The sequence below is a fragment of the Phocoena sinus genome, chromosome 6 (genome assembly GCF_008692025.1).
Source record: "Phocoena sinus isolate mPhoSin1 chromosome 6, mPhoSin1.pri, whole genome shotgun sequence".
Lineage (NCBI taxonomy): Eukaryota > Metazoa > Chordata > Mammalia > Artiodactyla > Phocoenidae > Phocoena > Phocoena sinus.
In genome coordinates, this window is record NC_045768.1 from 43,122,810 (window position 1) to 43,146,152 (window position 23,343).

The 23,343-nt window shown below is 32.6% G+C and overlaps 1 protein-coding gene across 6 annotated transcripts in view; it reads right to left on the reverse strand.

The window, feature by feature from the left end:
* VPS13A (vacuolar protein sorting 13 homolog A) overlaps window positions 1-23,343 on the reverse strand; it is a 236,934-nt gene that overhangs the window by 22,731 nt on the left and 190,860 nt on the right. For 2 of the 6 annotated variants that reach the window (XM_032634365.1, XM_032634366.1), the window contains exons 55-68: window positions 22,129-22,282; window positions 21,470-21,616; window positions 21,191-21,272; window positions 20,531-20,600; window positions 19,565-19,670; window positions 17,145-17,258; window positions 16,115-16,260; window positions 14,836-14,917; window positions 13,879-13,992; window positions 12,687-12,762; window positions 12,437-12,600; window positions 12,078-12,123; window positions 11,845-11,968; window positions 7,425-7,539 (exon numbers count right to left, since the gene is read on the reverse strand). In XM_032634365.1, coding sequence (XP_032490256.1) covers window positions 7,425-7,539; window positions 11,845-11,968; window positions 12,078-12,123; window positions 12,437-12,600; window positions 12,687-12,762; window positions 13,879-13,992; window positions 14,836-14,917; window positions 16,115-16,260; window positions 17,145-17,258; window positions 19,565-19,670; window positions 20,531-20,600; window positions 21,191-21,272; window positions 21,470-21,616; window positions 22,129-22,282 — 1,540 coding nt within the window. Of the gene's footprint in view, window positions 1-425; window positions 7,223-7,424; window positions 7,540-11,844; window positions 11,969-12,077; window positions 12,124-12,436; window positions 12,601-12,686; window positions 12,763-13,878; window positions 13,993-14,835; window positions 14,918-16,114; window positions 16,261-17,144; window positions 17,259-19,564; window positions 19,671-20,530; window positions 20,601-21,190; window positions 21,273-21,469; window positions 21,617-22,128; window positions 22,283-23,343 lie in introns of those variants that run through there. The other 4 variants (XR_004350290.1, XR_004350289.1, XM_032634368.1 and 1 more) reach the window with 4 other exon arrangements.

The window sequence follows — 23,343 nt, forward strand, 5'->3', positions numbered from 1 at the left end:
AATGGCTGAAAAATACTACCCCCATGGGACAACCCAGCTGTCAATATCTGTACACAATGAAAAACACAAAGATTATACATACATGTACATACACAAATGAATTTTGAGAAGATTTATTTAAGGGGTAAAGTTTTAAAAAAAAAGGCAGAGTCAAAAGGTAAAAATATGTTCAATCAAAAAGAAAAAGCTTCTACATCAACTATAAAAACATAGAGGGCTTCCCTGGTGGCGCAGTGGTTCAGAATCTGCCTGCCAATGCAGGGGACACGGGTTCAAGCCCTGGTCTGGGAAGATCCCACATGCCGCGGAGCAACTGGGCCCGTGAGCCACAATTACTGAGCCTGCGCGTCTGGAGCCTGTGCTCCTCAACAACAGAGGCCGCGATAATGAGAGGCCTGCGCACCGCGATGAAGAGTGGCCCCTGCTTGCCAGCCACAACTAGAGAAAGCCCATGCACAGAAACAAAGACCCAACACAGCCATAAATAAATAAATACATACATTAAAAAAAAAAACAAAAACATAGAAAGGTCCTGCTGGTGATAATGTATTCCAGAAGACCAGGTTTCCCACACTGGGGACCGAATGGGTCACATTTTTACTCTTTAGAAGTTAATAGTAACTCTATTTATAAAAATTTACAATAATAAAAAATATATAACAAATTTATATATTTGAATCATAATTACATGAATAAAAATTTAAAAATGAAATACACCATAATAAATGGTGGGGAGACAGGGTAAGTTTTTTCCTTTCTATTCCTATTTTTCTTTACTGAGCATATATTACTTTAACAATGTAGAAAATAATCTACTTTAATTTTTGAAAAATTTCACATCTTTTGTAAAATACTAAAACTGTAGATTGAGAATCAATGTTAGTCCAGTGATTCGCAAGAGAGATTTACCTTTTTCCATGGAGTGCGAGTCTCTAAATTTTTTAATTCAAAGAAATTCCAAGTTTTACTGATACATTCAAAAAATCTTTGTAGACATAATATAGTTAACAAGCTATTCATAGATAATAATTTACAGTATAAAAACATAGCATTCCCGATTAAGAATTATATACACTATCCTGATTATCTGTTTATAAAAACACAATGACTATATTTTGAATGCTCAAATAATTAAGGATCTCTAAGAAATAGCATAATGCAAATTTAGTAGATATCTTTGTTACCATTTCACTGCATAGGATATGTATATGCAATAAAGATGGTTACATTAAAAACCAATTTTACAAAATTATTAAATGTTTATTTTAAAGCTGATATTTGGAGGTACACTATTCCTATATACATATTGGTTGATACGAAATAATTGTTAAATAAATTTATCACACTGATTGAGAGATAATTACAGACATGAAAATAGGTCTACCACATTAAAACAAACCAAGCCATAAACTCCTACATATGACCATCATAAATTATTCTAATTAGCTCCCTAACATGGTCTGCGTTATTTGAAATCATGTTTCATTCTTCTTTGATTCAGGCCTTTCTGTAAGGTTTTGTATATAGTATGGCTTGTACTCACTGCACTTCATAAACTTGAATATTCATCTACTGAAATTAAAGATTACATTAACAATCTAAACATTTTTAATTGATCTCCATTTATTTCAAAGGTGTAGGGATAGGATAATAAATAAAACTGACATTCTCTTTACATAACCATCATAATTTTTATTTGACTTAAATGAATAATTTGTGTATCTTATTTAGACCCTATAGGACCTATAATATTTTGGACTACTACAATAAATTACAAATATGCAAGGAAACCTATAAAAGAAAAACCTGTGGCTTGAAGATACAGTAGAAAAGTACTCAGTAACAGTTGGATTGTTGTTTCTGGTCCTCCTCCCATCACTATAGGAAAAGTATAATGCAAAATTTCACCATGGGACTTAAATCAGACAAACTACTATAGTAGCTGTCACAGCAGTCATCATTCTATAGTGTACATGACCCTGGGATGTAAAATACAGCAGCACATACTTCTTGTTGAACTTTGATGTCCTACTCACAGATCTAACTCCATCTGTTAATTTTCATAACATGACCTTAAAGTGAACACTCAACACTACATCAATGATACGTGTTTTGAATAATTTCAAAAGGTAAAATTTATAAAATTCTGATTATTTTAAAAATAGAAGTAAATTGAAATTTATTCCAACTTCCTTTTCAATAAGGAATATTGAAAGTCAGTAATATTACTCTGGATTTACTCTGTTAAATCTATACCAATATGAGCATCAATTAATTTCATTTATAGGCTCTTAAAAACAGATTATTTATCCATGATGATAGGTGTTCACAATTTTAGGATTTTTATAAACTCTTCTTCCTGCCAGTTTTCACTATGTTATTCAAGTGCCAAGTAGACACAAAGGAAAATGGAGAATGAGTGATTATTCCCTTAGAAAAGAAGAAAGAACTCTCCATCCCTTTATCCCTTTTTCTATATATAGGCAGTGACCACATAGAAATTTGGAATATAAATAAAGTTAAAGGATATGGAAAGGTGTGGTATTACATAGTCAATCTTTCAAACTCAGCTTTCTCACTAGGCTTTATTAGATGGATACTCCCATTTTTAAAGTTCTAATTAATTACAGGGCCACTAATAAACAAACAAAAGAACGGTTCATCTCATTTAAAGTCCCAAAATTGAACTAATTTTCTATATATTTGATGAGGAATAAGAAGATATTTTTGTCCAAGTCCTATTTCTCCATCAAGAAAACAGAGCAATCCTCAGGCTTAAATTTTTCTCAAATAAAATTAACATAATAAATACATTTTTTAAACTGAAAAAATAATTAATACCTGTCAGCAGAGAAGCTTGAAAAGATTATTTCACTGGGGCAGGAAAACAGAAACAGAAAGAACAAGGCCAATTGTACTGTTAAAAGAATGTATGCCACTTTTAAGGGCTAAAAACTTAAGGATGAATCCCTAAGGTCACATGAACAAAGTTTACTAGTTACTAGAATATTATTTTAAATCTTTTTACTGTTTAAGAGATTTTAAATAAATGTAATTCTACCTCCAATTTTCTTTTCATTAAAATGGTAAGGCACTGCTAAAATATCCAGAACTTTTCCCAGATAAATTCATAAGGACCTTTGTGAAATCTGTACCACAGAATTAAGTGTCACAGACCAACCACAGGAAACTCAGTAAATTTCTTGCAAACAAGCAGTTAGCATTTTCTCCTTTAGAAAGGCCGCATGCTTAGCATAGTTGGAATCAAGAAGTCAATGAAATTACCAAACCCTTCCTTCCTCAGGCATACACAATACATAACAATAGACTATGTTCTTTCCAGCTTCCAGCAGAAGCAGCAAACTTTGATTTTGGCCAAGGGTGAGAGAGCAGTGGATGCAAGACAAAGACAAATTGTCTCTGATACCAGCAGTGACTATTTTAATGGTCACTGTTTTAATTTATTTACTTACTCCAAAAAGATAAGAATACTATATTTTGATGAAAACAGTAATTAAATTCTTTGACATTCACATATTTCTTAGTCCTAGCATACACAACCTGGATTTCTACTTAATTTGAATCAATGCTACTAGGCAGGTAGAAATTTCAAGAGCAAAATTTTTTAGCTTCTTTTTTTGTAAGCTCAATACTAAAAATCTGAAATAGTCATTTTCTAAGAAATAATGATTTATAGCGATAAAATCTTGATAAACCTAAGAATTAGAAGAGACTCAAGTCATTGGCTGAATAAATTCAACCAAAAGCTAAACAATTAAGGCAATGATCTACTACAGTCTAATATAAGCTCATTATAAGCAAAATGCTTAACATAAATTAAGGTAAATGTTCCTTTGTTGATCCAAATGCAGAGCAGTCATAAAGGTTTACACATCATACTATTAACAGTCATTAACTTTTTCGAGTTTTTTTTTTTTTTAAAGTACATCTGATATACTAGAAAAATAGAACAAAAAGTTTCATCTAAGTTTGAAATTAAAAAAAAAGCCTTCAGTATGCAAAACATAAAACAGATTTGCTTATACATCTTTCAGAAACATAGATAACATTTTCCCAATATTATCTAGAAGAAATACATATAATTATGCTTACTATAACAATTCTTCTGTCCTGAATTCATAACATTTTATAATAAGGATATAGCAAATGGACATGTACGCTAATAAGTAAATATAATGATTGTAAAACCAACTTTGTTCACTGTTTCAGAAAATGTATGCATAATAAAATGAAAGAACCAAAGAACATTTTTCTTCATTCTCAGACTATAAATTATTTCACTATCTAAGCTTTATGACAAATCATGAATGTTTCTTATAATAGTAGTTCAACCTATATGATTTTGGAATAGAACAACAAATTCGTATTGCTTCAAGTTATATAAGTTTGTTATTATTAAAAGAAATTTGACAAAGATGCTTTTAAAATACTAAATAAATATAAAATATTGACTGGCTATTACTATTCTTTTTCTTTTTTTTAACTCAATTACATTATATTACAGCCCAGAAAATTTACAGAGAACATTAAAAACAGCATTTTGCTAACAAATAAACAGATAATTTAAAATGAAACTAGTGCACATTAAAAAAAAAATTGTCTAACTTTAAATCTTAAAGACAAACTGTTATTACAAAGCTATAAAACACATAAAGCAAATGCTATAATATATGGTATGCCCTACTTTGGCTATAAAATACATTTTTCCGTGCTTAAATAATGCATAAATTTTTGTTTTTGAAAATACATAGAAAAACATTTTAAAAGGAAAACGTACTTTTGACTCCATATGGGCATTATGGTAGTAGTCATACAAAACATGTTAATGAAACATTCCAAATAAAATGACAAAGAACATATGAATTTGAACATTTCAGATCTGACTAATCATCGTCATCATCACTACTTCTACTGTGAGTCATAATCCACTCCCTGTAGACCTGAATTTTCTGTAAGCATGGTAAAGAAAAAAAGAAGCACAAATGTTAGTTAAGTATGGCAAATTGCTCGGAAAACATGTAAAATTATGAAATGTTCAAGAAGTCAATAATTTTGAAGAAGACTTCAGCTCTAAGTGTGGCAGTAATTATGGATATAATTTCTTAACCTAATAAGACTTAACTAAACTTCACTGGTTGGTACACTTAATGTATAGAATAGCTTGATGATACCAGTAAATTATTTTGTGACTATGTTAGAATTATTCTGTTTCTCTAGTGGGTAGCTTTAATCGACTATTAGGAAGCACTATAATTATGTGCCACTTTCTAGATAGAAAGGTACACAATAAGAGAGTGTATCTCATAATTATCATATATAGGCATATATAATTTAGTGAACACAGAGCACCCTTTTTAGAAAATCAGAAAACAAAAGGACGAACATTTGAAAGTATTAAATATTTTCTAAGGGCATTATTATTAAATCAGATTAAATCTAGGCAGATGAGATTTGAAATACTGTTTATATGTCATCTACTTCTTTGCCACAGCACTGGTATTTGTATATTTCAAAGTGTTTGCTAATAGTAAAGTTTTGATTCAAAAAAAGCACCATTACCACTAAAGCAACAACCCAATTCTTACACCTGTAAGAGAGTAATGCCAAACACAAACATCCTAAGGCATCTGGTGAATTCCTATAGGTATTCTGACTAATACTGTTTAATACTCTTGCTGAAAAATAAGTAATGGCTGACAAGGATTGTGAGATTTTAGTCATTTAAACAGCTCTTTTAGCAATTAATTCTACAACTGGCCTAATGAAAATAATAGGCATGTTTAAAAATACAGTCAATAGTCATGATCTTAAATTCCAAACTTCAGAGCTTTAGAAAACAATCAGTGGAAAAAAGTGTAGAACAAATTTACTTGTTACTGAAATCAGGTTATCAGCTGTGAAAAACTTGGTATGTCATGGCTTTCTTATCATCTGTTCTCTAATAATGAGGATGTATGTCTAAACTCTCCTCACTACTCATCCTTACTTCCTACTAAGTTTATAAAATAGTTTCTCAAGAAATAGTTTTGTGAAAGGTGATGTGATCACTATTCAGGTTAGTAAAATGAATTAGTAATATGTTAACTGTGTTCTAATAGGGGAAGGCACGTGCTGAGTAGATATGTATGTTTCAATTGTATAACTATAGGTGACTTCTGCAATATTTTCAAAGAATGATATACTGTCATTGTAGAGTTTGTCAACCTGCCATTTAGAACACATCTCTCAGTAGATTGCCAGTTCTATCCCAATATGCAATTATTCTGATGCTTTAAAAACATTTTAAACACAATGTAAAACCACTTAACTAAATATCACACATTAACACAATACTTGTAAGTTTATGGAAGTACTTTTAATGCAAAATTATATACTGTGAACGTAAAGATATCAAGTACTAGCAATACTTTCAAGTCTGTACTATGAGTATTTTCAAATATGTACAATTTATTATTACTATGAGTATTTTCAAGCCTCCTTGTTTTCAATTAAATGATTTAACTTAGTATTTCACAACTAAACAACAGAAACGACTTTAAATTGGTATATCCTATTGTGTATGTTATCTGCAGCATAATCCAGATTTTAAAAAGTCTAACTTTCAAAGTAGAAGTTATATAAACAGATAAAATATTCTATCTTCAAACTATTGTTCTAAAAGCTAATTTTCCTTACTAAAAGATGTTGGTTTTCATGTAAATTGCTTATCAATTCCACAGGGTTTTAAATAGACCACACAAACATAAAGCGGGAAGAGGGTCATGGCCATTTGAGCATCTTCAAAAGAAAAGCAGGAGAACCCAAGAATTCACAATAGCAGTGGTCATGATTTTTTTTTCCTTATGCATGCCTAACTGGACATGAGGATTATATCTGGAATAAAAGTTGTTAGTGGTTTGAAGGAAGCACCCTAAATAGAAATGGTCTAACTGGGTAAATAAGTACCATCAACTGTGAGGGCACATAAGGCACAATGGCTTTCGACTACTCTAGTAAATCCAGTACAGAACTAAGGTATCCTATAAAAAGGTCAGATTTGCTAAAAATCCTATACAAAAAGTTACCAATATAAAAGCTTTTCTTTGCATTCAAAATACTGAAACAGCTGTACGTAGTCTGTAAATGTTAAGACTAAAATTTACTGTTGGCTTTCACTTGCAAAGTCATGCATTAACTGTTTTCATATCAAACTTTTTGATGCCTGTAAAAAAGAAAAAAAAAATTCTTACAGTAAATAAATGTACATTTAAAACCTAAGTAAATGTAAGAAACTTTAAATGGAATTAAGCAAAACATAAAAGCCCAAATAATCTAATACATATTTAAAGCATTATATAGCTACTTTAAATAAAAAGCTGACTTGACTATATTAATCTTAATTCATAAGATATTTCTTCACCCACCTGTAACATTTGATTTCCAGTACCATCCCTCAACCTGTAAGGTCTGATAACTCCATCTTCATTAAAGAACCTAGGGGGTCGCAGACTCTCCACTTCATTAGAAGTCTCTGTAGCTCTAGAGGGAAAACATATAACTTGATTTTAAAAATTACTCAAAAACTCCTAAGTACACTTTAAAATGAAACTACTAAAAAAACGATCTTCTTTTGGATAAAATGAGACTATTACATCACTTCTCTTTTTTAAATTTTGTCTTCTGACACAAATAATAAGTTCTCTAGACAAATGTAGAACTGTAAAGAAGTGTGATTATAGATTCTCTTGGATTTTCTTTGTAGACAATAATCAGAGAATCAGCATATGAGTACTGCTTTTTCTTTTCTGGTTTAAGACTTTTAATTTCTTTTGCTTTTCCTATTTCCTATTATATTGCATTATTAGCTCCTCCAGCACAATGCAAAATACATGAGGGGATTGCAAGCATCCTTCTCTCATTCTCAACTTTAAAGGTAAAGCTTCTAAGAGTTCTTCATGAAGTATAGATATCAGCTTTTTTTTTTTTTGAAGGCACTGCTTGTTAAGTCAAGGAAATTCTACTCTTAGTTTGCTAACTTTTTTTTGTCATTGTTATTGAAAATCTTGAATGAACAATGAATTTTAAATACGGAATTTTCCCCTGGTCATTGCTGTGATCCTGTGGTTTATCTCCTTCAAACTGTTAATGCTTTAAGTCACATTACATGGTTTTCTAATGTTCACATACCCTCACATTCCTTCTAAGGCTTGATATGTACTGTTTGAAACACATATACACACTGCTGAATTTGGTTAATATTTTATTTAACATTTTTTGACTGTATGGACCTACATGAGAAAGAGTCATTTATTGTTCATTCATTCATTCAACAAACATTCACATATTCAACAAATATTAAGAGCTTACCATGTAATGTATCCATATGTATAGACACATACATATGGATCAATCTCCAATTAAAAGCAGAAATTGGCAGAATGTATAAAAAAATGTGATCCAACTATATGCTGTCCAAAACAGGCTCATTTTAGAGTCAAAAGACACAGATAAAGTGAAAGGAAAAGGATGGAAAAAGATATACCATGTAAATAAGAACCAAAAGAGAGCTGGAATGGCTATACTAAAATCAGAAAAAAATTAGACTTAAAAAAAAAATTCCTATTAGACACAAAGAAGGACATTTAATTTTTTTAATGAATTTTTATTGGAGTATAGTTGATTTACAATGTTGTTTTAGTTTCAGGTGTACAGCAAAGTCAATCAGTTATACATATACATATATCCATTCTTTTTTAGATTCCTTTCCCATACAGGCCATTAGAGAGTACTGAGTAGAGTTCCCTGTGCTATACATTAGGTCCTTATTATTATCTATTTTATATATAATAGTGTATATACATTAATCCAAATCTCCCAATTTATCCCTCCCCCACCTTGCCCCTTGGCAACTGTAAGTTTGATTTCTACATGTATAACTCTATTTCTGTTTTGTAGCTAAGTTCATTTGTACCACTTTTTTAGATTCCATATATAAGCACTATCATATTTGTCTTTCTCTGTCTGACTTACTTCACTCAGTATGACAGTCTCTAGGTCCATCCATGTTGCTGCAAACGGCATTATTTCTTCTATGGCTAAGTGATATTCCTTTGTATATATGTACCACATCTTCTTTATGCATTCATCTGTCGATGGACATTTAGATTGCTTCCGTGTCCTGGCTATTGTAAATAGTGATGCAATGAACACTGGGGTGCATATATCTTTTCAAATTATGGTTTTCTACAGATAAATGCCCAGGAGTGGGATTGCTGGATCATATGGCAGCTCTATTCTTAGTTTTTTTAAGGAACCTCCATACTGTTCTCCATAGTGGTTATACTAATTTACATTCCCACCAACAGTGTTAGAGGGTTCCCTTTTCTCCACACCCTCTCTGGCATTTACTGTTTGTAGACTTTTTTTTTTTTTTTTGTGGTATGTGGGCCTCTCACTGTTGTGGCCTCTCCCGTTGCGGAGCACAGGCTCCGGACGCGCAGGCTCAGCGGCCATGGCTCACGGGCCCAGCCACTCTGTGGCATGTGGGATCTTCCCGGACTGGGGCACGAACCCGTGTCCCCTGCCTCGGCAGGCGGACTCTCAACCAATGAGCCACCAGGGAAGCCCTGTTTGTAGACTTTTTGATGATGGTCATTCTGACCGGTGTGAGGTGATACCTCATTGTAGTTTCGATTTGCATTTCTCTAATAATTAGTGATGCTGAGAATCTTTTCATGTGTTTTTTAGCCATCTGTATGTCTTCATTGGAGAAATGTCTATTTGGGTCTTCTGCCCATTTTTTGATTGTGTTGTTTGTTTTTTTGATACTGAGCTGCATGACCTGTTAGTATATTTTGGAAGTTAATCCCTTGTCGGTTGGTTCATTTGCAAATATTTTCTCCCATTCTGAGGGTTGTCTTTTTGTTTATCGTTTCTTTTGCTGTGCAAAAGCTTTTAAGCTTAATTATTTTTGTTTTTATTTTAATTTTCATTACTCTAGGAGGTGGATCAAAAAAAGATCTTGCTGAGATTTATGTCAAAGAGTGTTCTGCCTATGTTTTCCTCTAAGAGTTTTATAGTATCTGGCCTTACATTTAGGTCTTTAATCCATTTTGAGTTTACTTTTGTGTATGGTGTTAGGGAGTGTTCTAAGTTCATTCGTTTACCTGTAGCTGTCCAGTTTTCCCAGCACCACTGATTGAAGAGACTGTCTTTTCTCCATTGTATATTCTTGCCTCCTTTGGGTGACCATAGGTGCATGGGTTTATCTCTGGACTTTCTATACTGTTCCATCGATCTATATTTCTGTTTTTGAGCCAGTACCATACTGTTTCGATTACCGTAGCTTTGTAGTATAGACTGAACTCAGGGAGCCGGACTGCTCCAGCTCCTTTTTTCTTGCTCAGGATTGCTTTGGCTACTTGTGATCTTTTGTGTTCCCATACAAATTATAAAATATTTTGTTCTAATTCTGGGGAAAATGCCATTAGTAATTTGATAGGGATTGCACTGAATCTGTAGATTGCCTTGGGTAGTACAGTCATTTTGACAATATTGATTCTTCCAGTCCAAGAACATGGTATATCTTTCCATCTGTGTCATCTTTGATTTCTTTCATCGGTGTCATGTAGCTTTCAGAGTACAGGTCGTTTGCCCCCTTAGGTAGGTTTATTCCTAGGTATTTTATTCTTTTTGATGTGTTGGCAAATGGGACAGTTTCCTTGATTTCTCTTTCTGATCTTTCATTGTTAGTGTACAGGAATGCAAGAGATTTCTGTGTATTAACTTTGTATCCTGCAACTTTAACCAATTCACTGATGAGCTCTAGTAGTTTTCTGATAGCAGCTTTCGGATTTTCTATGTATAGTATCATGTCATCTGCAAACAGTGACTGTTTTACTTCTTCTTTTCCAGTTTGATTTTTTATTTCCTTTTCTGGTCTGATTGTCATGGTGAATTCCCTATGAGTTATTGACTTTTGAGCTTCTCTGATGATTATGACTCAATAATTATATTTGTGAAACTAAAGTTACAGGTAGAAAAAAACTGTACCCTTTTTTCCAACCGTAACTCTAAACTAAAACTGGAAACACCCCATTATGGGCATAGTATGAAATACTGACTTAAAAGGAGCAACTAATTTAATGACAATACTTATTGCCATAGAACAGAAAGCTGGAGAAAGTACAAAGGAAAAAAGGTCAGGGAGATATCCACCCACCAATTTTCTAAGTTAGGTTTCTAAGTTAAATTCATTAGTATGAATTTAATCAATTGTTTTATGTGTTACAAACTTCTAGAAGAGAGGTAACAATAACACAACTACTAAATTTTAGTCTTATGCTAAATTTAATTTGGAGGAAAAGAGAACATGTTTAAAATTATTTGCACAAGTGAAGAGAAATAGAGGGAAAGGATATAATAGTTTCATAACAAAATAAGACCATAAAGGAAGGGGTGAACACAAGCTGAGTTTGAACCTGGAATGTAAAATGCCATTCTTTATTTCTCAAAAAAGGAGACAGAATATTATATTTGCTAATTTTGTAACTGATGTATAGCATTACATTATTGTAATGTATTGCAATCAAGGAAAGTGGAAAGCTTAACCTGCCAAACCTTCCCTGCCAAGGCTGCTGGGAATGAATGACAAATGAAGTAGAACTCTATGAAGCTGAAATGATGCAATACCAACAATTTAAGAAGTATCAAAAGCAATTAGGAAGATCATATGCAACTTGCCATTATTGCAGGTTCATAATTAAGTGCCTCAAGCCAAAGAGATTTATCTCATTTCTCTTGGTTTAAGCATTTTACTCATATTTTACATCAAAGAGAATTTACCTTTTTATTCCCTGAAATGTACTGCTAGCCATGTCTATGATGCCTCCAGTTGGCCTTGTCACTGCTCCAACTAAACCTTTCCCAAAACCTTTAAAGAAACCAGCCGCTCCTTCTTTTTGAGCTCCTGGATAGAAAAAAGACAGAGTTTTAGACAATTGGATTAGGAACGAAAATGGAATCAGTTTATGAAAGCCTTGGTAATATATATCACCCAAAGGAATCACTATACTTGCCTTTGATCGGTTTTGTAACAATTCCTGTTATGCCACTTACAAAACCCTAGAGGAAAAGCACAATTGAAAATTTACAATACTTTGACATGATACCTTGAAGAACCAAGTCTGGCTAACAAAAGAAATGCAAAGATCTGCTTTCTAGATACCATAAGAATTAACATATTTCCTAAGTATTTTATTTAAACAGAATATTTCTGGAGGCTACTGACATATTTTTTATTATGTCACAACCCATTGCTCCACCAACATCCAAATAATATTTGAGTGAATGAAAGTTTTATGTCTATTTCCTTACTCACAGATCGTGGCTTTAAAAGATATTCCTAAAATGTTCACAACCATGGGAAATTTCTTACAGAAACTAATCCTTTTCCTCCACGAGTGATGCCTTCTCTAAGACCAGCTGGTTGCTTGTTCATGGCTTCTCTTCTCTTCTGTTGGTAGTCTTCATCCATAGTCATAGCTGCTACCCCTTTAGCCATAGCACTGGTGATTTTGGAGGCAGCACCAGCTAATCCACCTAGCAAAATTGTAATACCTTTAGTAAAACAAAACATATCATTACTTTCTAGCATAATCATTCTTGGTAGGCATTCTGTTTCTTACCAACAGCTCCACCAACTAGTGCTTTCAGTCCCAGTGCCATTCCTTCCACAAACTCTTCAGGACCCTGGATGGCTCCCTAAAGGGTCAAAAAAGAATAACAATAAATAAAGTTACGCTTACGTTTAAAGGTAAATTTTTTTTTGGTATATACAAGGAAAGTAGTAGTGACAAAAAGAATAAAGATGTCCCAGAGAAAGTGATATCAGAAGAAAACTTCACATTAACATAATTCTCAGATATTTCATGACATTCAAAGTACAAAAGATAAAATGTTAGAAGTTGATCCAAACTTAGAAAGGAATATGACTCTTCACCAAAGTGTACAAAAGATGCTTGCTCGGAGTATATGTTATATTATGAGAAGGTAACCACAAACTACTCTATATAATATTTTAAAAAAGAAATAAAAACACTTTAATTCTTAATATTTTAGATTATAGTGTACAAAATAAATACTAGTTTTACTTTGTTTTTCATTATCTTCTATGTTTAAAAGTGAAAGTAGGAGAGTTTTGAATGTTTTGACAGAAATTTTTAAGGGACAGAGAACAATCATAATTTTTGCCATTGATTATTGTTTCACACAGTGTCAGCTTGCATGGTTATTTTTACTGTCTCACACCACTGTGCAAAGCAAGACTGTGTGTCCATGGGAATCTTCCTTCTACTATAGTACAAATTTTATCCACCTTTAATATTCCAACAGAACACTTAAAATTTGGTATTTCTTAGTAAAGTCTTAAGTTTAAGTTCTGAAGAAAAAGGTAAATATTTCTCCCAAGACTTCTCAAAAACCTCTTACCATTGTTTGCTTCAAAATAATGTCCTTTTGTTGTGTTTCCAAAAATCCATTCACAACTACAACTCAAGTTAACAACTGGGGTGATTATTATTATCATTTTTAATTGAAGTACAGTTGATTTACAATGTTGTTTTAGTTATTGGTGTATAGTAAAGTGATTCAGTTATACATACATATACACAAGTGTGTGTATATGTATGTATATATATACTTTTCATATTCTTTTCCATTATGGTTTATTACAGGATATTGAATATAGTTCCCTGTGCTATACAGTAGGGACCTTGTTGTTTATTTTACATATGGTAATTTGTGTCTGCTAACGGGATGCACTATTTATTCAAAAGTATTAGTGTGATATATTGCACAACACAAGATTAACTATTTTACCTGGTAAGGCTCATAAAAAAATGCTTCTACACCTTCAGAAAATTCTCTAATCAAGCCAAAGGGATTTCCCAAAACATCAAGTCCAAGAATGAGTACATACATCTGCTTAATGGCCTAAAAATGAAATAGAAACATTAGTCAAATCAGGTTATCAGACTTAATATTTTTTCCCCTTATATTCAGTACACACATCCAGTTTTTTTTCAGGCTAACACCCTCACCACCAATTTCAGCCTAAACCGTATCACCTTATTCATCAGTAGTCTTAGTTTTAAAAAGCAATTTGGTGTTAGAGTACGAGAAATAATATGACCTATTTACATAAAGTTTTAGAATATTCAAAATACTTTTACAACTATGTGTGACAGTTATTATTACTGCCACCATTTTATAGACTAGAGAAACATACAGGTCAAATGATGCCTGGAGCCATGGTGGGTAAACAGCAAAACTGGGATCCAAACCCAGACCTCTTAAGTCATGCTCAGTGATCTGTCCACCATACAACAGCTATCTCAATGCTCTATAAATTATACCACAAAATACAGGAGTCTTCAGAGGTGGACAAAAATCCACTAAAATAATATATCTGTCTGACTAAACAACTTAATTACACTAAAAATGCCCTGTGTTCATCAGTTACTTACTGATAAATAGTTTCCCTTGACCTATTCTTTTAAGTAAGTGAGCTGAATTACTTAGCTAATTATTATTTAAAGATTTACATCTAGTCCACACTGATCCAGGAAAGATTTCCGTCAAAGGCTAAAAGTAGAAAGGCAAAAAACTGAAATGGTGGTTGGGCTCAACTTCTTTCTACAATCCTGAGGGAAAAAACCATGTTTTAAAATTTTGAAACGGCTATTCCCTTCCTGGCCAAATCATTATACCTCTATAGACACATATGGCTTCACCATTTTATCACTTTGTCCCTCTGTAAAATAATCTCAGACAAACCTGTTTTGAATAGTGTCTTATTACTTCAGACTGTAGTTCAGATGTTGTATGGAACTGATAGTTGAGTTCAAAAAATGCAAGCCTGAAAAAAAAAACCCACACAAAAATGTATAAATATATAGAGAAAAGGAGATTGTTTTTAATATTAATGAATGGTTTTATTTTCTTTAGAATTTTTCTCCAAAAAAATTCCTTTTAGTACATTTTCCCATACCAGTCAGAATATCCACTCCTATATACATCTCTGCATATTCTGGTCAAAGAACCCTCTTAATCTGATAAAAGCTATGGATCTTATCTTCAGAAAAGCCATCAATATACACATATTTTCACAGAATTCAGGCATTTTAGAGACCCTTGGGTCCCACTCCTGGACATGAACTATATTTCTCAATTCTGCCCTATCATGGCCCACACAGAAAATGCCTGACGCACTGAGATAAATGGAAGAGGCTGCTCAAGAATGGCCAGGGTTCAGCTGCTGCAGGTCCTGCCTGATCAGCTGACAGCTGAAGAATCACCATCAGTTTATTTATAACCTATTCACAGCATATACCTGGAACCACTAATCGGGAAGTTCTATGCTAAGGATAGGACAGCAGCAAGATTAGAAATCTCATCCTACTTCTGATGTCTTCAAACTTGTGTTTTTAATTTTGACTGTTTCCTAACTTTTATCTAGATTTACAGTTATGTCTTATTAGACTCACTGATTCTTACTACTGTTCTTAATAATAGCTCTAGGTGCTATCTGCAAAGGTCATGCTCATCTAAAGTCTCCACTCAGACTCTCTGTCTCTTTGGTCAGATACTCTAATAGCTTACATTATGACTCACATTAAATTCTTGACTGTAACATTTAAACTGATCCCTTCACTTCTGCTATCATGGCATTCATTTTCTTCTAGTCACATATGCTTTGAAGAGTCTTGATCCCACAGGCCTTAAAGCAACATCTTTTAAGCACCACACATCACATCTTTGGGTATACACAGCTTCTTAGGAATCCTTCCCTAGGCCAAAAAGGCCTTATATAACACACAAACTTGCATGACCTCTGTCCCTCTTTCTTAAGGAAATTATTTAATAATTATTCTGTTACTTAATAGTTAAGGGTTACCAGGCAATATGTTTCTTAAATTATATTCCATTTAACAGCAAAAAACCATATTCAACCTATGATCTGCAATGTACTTTACATACTTTTTCACTTATAAAATTTTAATGTAAATATAAAATGGACTTTTCATCAATTTATACATTTGAATATTAAACATACTTAAAAACTACATCTTGTACATCTGTAAGAGTGGCACCAATACTCTTCAGCAAAAGATTTAAAGAATGAACTGCTACCAGTCCTTCAGGTTGTTCTGAATCTTTAGCTTCTTCACCACCTGAACTCAGTGAAACACTTAAATGCAACTAAAGAGATAAAGAAAGAAATATTTAAAGCACTTTCTTCATAATGACAGTTTTAACTCTTAAAATTCAATATAATCTTAAAGTCACTATACCATAAATAAGATTTCAAAGTTACCTAGATTATATCAAAATTAATAACTGGAATGTTGAAAGAATTTAAAATGTAAACAGCCCTTTAAAAAATTTAAATTCAACCATGTAATGTATGATATTTAGTTCAATCCAATTCTTTTGGTAAACCTAGGAAAATATTAATCTTCATATATTTTTTAATAACATTAACAATCTAGAAGTTGAAATTGTTGAAAATTAACTCAAATATCTCCAAAAGTGAACTTTTCAACTATTAGAATTAAGTTAGCGTGGTAAAGCCAGTTAAAAAGCACTTTTGTATTATATGTATTATATATAGTATAAGTAGTTAATACGTAATTTTCTTCAAGTATTATGTAAGTTAACTCATAGAAATTTTATGTTAAGAACTTACTTTTAGTTCCATTCAATCTTCAATTTTAAAATCAAGGTTACTTTATAAATTAATTTCAAACTTATACTAATATCATACACAAAAGTTTGAAAATTGTCACTCAACACCTTAATAGATAGCAAGTTAACATAATGTTAGGTCAAGGTGTAAACATATAAACATACTGTAGGTGGCTCCACTATTATTTCCACATGATAAAAAATTATTATAAGAATAAATAATAAAAATTTAAAAGTATCATTACTTTGTTATTTACTTATATTTGTAATTGTGAAGTTATAGAACTTATATACTATTAAGAATATAATTTAAATGTTGTATTCCCCCAAACAGATCAAATCAATCTGCTATTACCAAGATCATCAAGGACAATAAAAATGACTTATTTTCCCCCTACCTTGATAGGAGATATATGAAAGTATTCATAGAGACTGACTTGTGATGAATCTCCTAATGAAACTATTTTATATTCTTCTTGGAAAGCTTCTGTATCTTTATGAAAAAGCTCAACCTATAAAGGAACATAAAATATTAAAAACATAAGGGATATTTCTGTATAAGTATTAAGCTAATAGCTCACATGCTGCAGAATACTTCCCCATAATATCCAGATTCAACACTGCTCATGATTGGGAACCTACAGCCTTAGAAGGGAAACTAACATCTCTACTGTTAGGAAAGTTCGGTCACTCACAAACTGATAAGCATATCTTCTATGTTTCCATCCAATACGTTAAAAGACACTAAGGTTTTCTTCACGTGACCATAGATTTTATTCCAAAAGGCCACTAATCCAATCCATCAACACTTTCTTAGGAATAATACAATCATAATGTACTTGCAGCTGTTTGATAAATGCATTACTGACATCTACAGAGGTCACTAATATAAATCAAAAAAGGGAAGGCACTGAAAGTAATTTTTCATGAAGTGATTAGTGCTTTCATTCTTGATAATCAACACTATTTCTTTTGCAAATGCTCACAAATCTAGTACTTCTGTGTTGAGAAACGGCCCAACATTCACATTTTAACTTATTAACAAAAACTTCAAAATGATAACCTTATTAAAAGTATATTTAGAAATTCACTTCTGGGATAATGGTGTAAGGAGATCTTTAGCTCTCCAGTGAAACTGGTAAAATTTATTTAAAAAGACAAACTTTTAAGGCCTCTATACCTAAGGGTATAACCAAATGAAACATCTATTCAAGAAAATCTATAAAAATTTGGTAGGAAAAGTGACTCTGTGGTATTTGAAAAAGGACCATTCTCTCAGTTCCCCCTCCCAACTCAGTAAGCCAGAACTCCAATCTAGACTCAGAGTTCCCTCTCTGCCCCACCTCCAACTGGAAGACTTTCATCTTGGGAGGAACAGAGGTCAGCATTTCTCATCCTGCCCCTAGCTACTAGCTGCTGAGCCTAAACTACAGGGGAAGAAGGAGCTTCCCTCTTCTGCCCAGCCTCCACTCAGAGAACAAAGGCTCTACTTGGGTGTGACACCACTGAGAATACTGAGGTCTGATCACCCTTGGCCCACCTCTAGAGCTCCAAAGCTCTGGTCCAGAGATATTGCCTGGGGGTGGGGGTGTATGTGTGTGTGGGAGTAGACTTTAAAACAGACAGCTCCTCATCTCTTCCCAAAGAAACTGACTTCATTTACAACAAAATGTAAAGTTCAGGCCTAAGAGTGCTCTAGGAAACAGTGAATGTTGTGGTGGAAGGCAACTGGGAGGAAAATCCTTGATTCAGTGAAGATACAGGCTAAACTGTAGGCCTGTTAAGTTTCTGTGAAAGAAAGAACTGGGGAAAGAGACGGGGGTTGGAACAAATAGCAAACACTTATCTTCAAATCACTTCCTTCAAAGGAGGCCAAATTTGACTGGATTAGTCTGTAGAGCAATTTATGCCCTAAGGCATTACTGAAAAAAACCAGAGCAATCATCCAGCAATTAGCAGTTGTGATCATGGAAAGAAATGCAAAGAGCCCTGTAAAAATCACTTTTATTCCAGGGTAACTGTAGGTGTCCCAAATCTTCACCTCCCTGAGGAGCGACATCAAAGGCTTAACAATGCAGGGAAAGGTAAGGGTGGGGGTAGGGTAGACTTCAAAAAAATAATCCAGCTAGTCACTGAACTAATAAATAAACCAGTAACAATAATAAGCCTTGGAGAAAGGGGGACAAGTACCCAGCACTGTTTCAGTATACAGTTGACCCTCTGTATGCACAAGGTTCCACATCCGTGGATTCAACCAACTGTAGAATGAAAATATAAAAGAAAAAAAAAATCCAGAAAGTTCTAAAAACCAAAACTTCCATTTGCCACACCCTGGCAACAACTGACATAGCATTTACATTGTACTAGCTATTATAAGTAATCTAAAGATGCTTTAAAGTACATGGAAGATGTGTGTAGGTATATGCAAGGACATCTTACCTTTTATTTGCTTTATCCCTTTTCTCATCAAATATCCTGGCATATCCAAATTTCTAAATTATTAATCAATACAAAGGTAACCCAGAAAAATAAAATAGGAAAAAAGTGATGTAAACATGACTGATTATCCTCTGCCCCTTACTACTGGCCTAAAACCTTTCCTCCTATTTGCTAAGTCATCTTAAAAAGGTTATTTCTCTTGCTTCCAACTTCTATAATCTGAAAATGTGATATCTGCCAATGTAGAACCACGGCAGCATAATAAAAAAATTTTAATTTTTAAAACCATTTTAATACATTTAAGAATGTATAATGTTATAATTTTTTAAAGTCCTCCTCTTTCCCTAATTCTTCCCATCATATTATAAATAAGTCTTACCTCCGTTTTTTCAGTTACTTCAGCTGCTGTCATAAGTTCTGATATAGCATAGACAAACCCAAGATCTAACCTGAGATCCATTTCTTGGATCAACACTTTGAAATACCTATAATACAAGGTGAAAAACATTTAAAAATCATTGATTAACTGCATTAACAAAATTATATAGGAAAAAATATTAGATAAATATTAAAACATTGAAACTTAGGACTTTTTAGGTGAATGAATTAAAAAATGTCACGGCAACACTGTTCATAATGGCAACAAACTCATAATATGAAAATGCCTACAAAGAGGAAATCGGTAAGTAAACTGTGGTATATAGTCACACAAGAGAATACTACATGCTAGTGATAATAAATAAACTCTAGCTACATATAACAAAATAAATTGTAGTAAAAATCTGAATGAAAAAAGCAAGTCCCAGGAATATATTTAGTTAAAGAATTTTTCTTTAATTAGGAAAAATTTTGGCAAAGTAAGAAGCATAATGTTTAGGTACACATAAACAATAAAACAGTATTTTAAAAAGGGAATAAAAATAGTATTTATCTTGGTGATAGGGTGGAGGAAACAAGAAGTATGGTAGTGATACACAGATGGATGTTTCTGTCAGTGTTCTATTTTTTGAACTGGGTGGTGACTGAATTGAAAATATTATTTTCTTGTTTCTAAAACAGTATGCAGTAATTATAGACAACTTAATAGAGAAAACAAATAAAAAAGAAAATAACAAAATACACACAATTCAGAAATGACTATTGTTAATACCTAGGTATAATTCATTTGGAGCTTTCTGACTCTCCAAGATTATGAAATAATTGATTTTTCCTATGACCTTTATAATTTAATATTTTACACTTAAATCTTTGACTCATCTGAAATTTATTTATTTAAGAGTACAATTAACTCATATTTAAATTAAAACATTAAATGCACACACAATAAATGTACTAAGACGCTTACTTAATACGTGATATCTGCGAATGTCCTGCAGATCTCATGACAATACAGACATCTGTAAAGGGCTTTGGTGCTGTAAAGATTAATAAATATGATTAATAATGCTTTAAACAAAAGATAAGCATTTTCTTGCAATTTAATACACATCACAGTGGACAACTAAATTATTTACTAAATCATGAGTATCAATTAAAATTACTGATATCTGTAAGATCTATCACAACCTTAATTTCAGACTCCAGGATTGTTTTTTTAATTATCTGTATTCACTCTAAGGTTAACTGATCCTTTAAATTAGTGATTTTAAACCAGAAGTATGCATTAGAATCATTAGGAAGTCTTTGTGAAAACAGATTCAGGGTCTTATCTTTTTATTCAAAGGTTCTAGTGGCTTCTAAATTAGGGGTTTACAAATTAGTAATTTTTTTTTAAATTAATGTCTCTAAACATTATATATATATTTCTAAATAATCTTTTCTTCAGTATTCACTCAGTTTTATTGAAGTTAGTTGAGTACTTCCTGGTTTTTTTTCAAGCTGTTTAATTTTCCAGTGATCCTATAGACACTAAACTTGAGAATGGTTTCACTTCATATTTTTAAAGTAAAAGAAACCAAATAGCTAATACAACCATTTTTATGGCAATGTAAAAATACAAACAAACCTGAATCCATGGTGACCGACTTAGGAGGTTTAATGGGGTAAAATACAAATGGAAATATAGCACCATGTATCTGGTTTTGGATCTAAGAAAACAAACAACAGGTCAGTATATTAATATGTTAATTATAGAACCTGACTGGAATAACAAAATTTAAGAAGTACAAGGAATCAAAAACTCTAGTCCAACAATGAAACTTAAGTACTAGACAAAACAGACTATGCGAATACATTTATTGCCATATTCCTTTAGAATATAATTTGACTGTCTTTTCAAACTCACCTGTATTCTGTAAATTTGAATTCTAAATGATGATTGATGTGCAGATGTGCTATATTCTACTTTTAACGCTGGAAGGTAATTTCTTCTTATAGCTATTACATGTGGCTGCAGAATTTTCATGTTAGTACCACTAGGTGTGAAGCGAACCTGAAAAATATGCCCACACACACACACAAACACATGGAATTTCTCTTTATTTATTAATTGATTAAAATTAGAAATCTGTATCAAAAAACTTTAAACATAATATTAAATAGTAGGCTAAATATTTGATGAGATTTTGACTGAGATCTTTATACTCCATATCCATACAATTCACAGAAATATTCACATAATCCTTATAACTTGGTTTTATCACTTTTTATATAACTTTACTAAAATTTATCAAAAAAATAAAGCGATAAAAGAAAAAACAGTTTTAAAAATAAAATAAAGCAACTTATTGCCTTCTTGTTAACCAAGGAGTAGATCATTAGCGGCTTAATAAAGTCTGAATCTTGATACAGAGAACTATCCCTTTAAAATATTCTATATAAAGTATGTATAATAGGATTGATTGTTTTGTAAGCAAACTAGTCTCTCCTTAAAAACTAACTTGTGATTCACCTAATTACAACAGATAAAAATTAAAACTTCATATCAGTACTTAAAAATATTACCGGAATGTTAGTGTCCAACTCAATAACCTTATCTTCTGATGGTGAAGATTCAGTATATTCCTTAAATTCTTTCTCTAACTTCTCAGTGTGCTTTACACTCATTGGCTTCCATCTTGCCTTCTTCTTGGGTTTTGTCTCCCAAACCACATCAGAACTTATATATGAAAGCAAAAATCATGGTACTAATTTATAAACATTTTCATTTTATCTGGTTTATTACATGAATTACCATTACTGAAAAACCTTCAGTAAATTTTTGCAATATCCCTAGTTGTAAGCAAGCACATTACAAGTTTAAAAACATGAATTCATTCAACCAGTACTTATTAAACTCCTATTTAGGCACTATTCTAGGTGGCAGGGAGATTATCAGTGAACATTTCTGCCATTTTGGAGCTTTCTTTTACCTGAGGAGTGATAGACAATAAATAGTAAATTAGCATCTTTTAATATATTAGGAGGTGAAAATGCTTTTGAAAGAAGAAAAAGTAGACGGGGTAAACTGGATGTGGAGTACGGGGATATGCAAAGTGGCAGGGGTTGCAGCATCAGAAAAGAGTGGCCACCAGAGGTGTCATTAAGAAGGCGAGATTTCAACAGTCTTAAAGAAGATGAGGGAGTTATCCAGCACAGAAGAGAAGAACAACATTTCAGGTAGAGAGACAAGCTAGAGCAAAGACTCCAAGCAGAGCATGCCTGTAGTCGTCCAGGTAGAAGAGCAAGGAGGCTGGCAAGCCTGGAACACATTAAGAGTAGAAGATGAAGTAAGACAGATAATGAGAGGTAAAATAACGTAAAGCCTTGAGGATACTGTAAAGACTCCGAGTTTTATTCTGAGATGAGGACCCACTGAAAGATTATGAGAAGATAATCAGCCACATAGTCTGACTTAAGGTTTAAGAATGTACTATGTGTTGGAGTGGGAAGAAAGAAAAAAAAGTGATGAAGACTAGAACAGGAAAACTTGTTAGGAATGTAATGTAGTAAGCCAGGAGAAAAACGGTGATGGCTCTTCCTGCGGTGGTCTAAGAGTGAGGCAGTACAAAGTGGTCAGATTCTACGTGTGTTTTGAAGCTAGATCCAAAACACTACTTTTAGATGGATTAGACGTGGGGTGTAAGATAAAGAGAGGAATCAAAGATGATTCCAAAGTTTTTGGCCTGAGCAGCTGGAAGAACGTAGTTGTCATTAACTCCAGTGGGAAAGCAGGTTTTG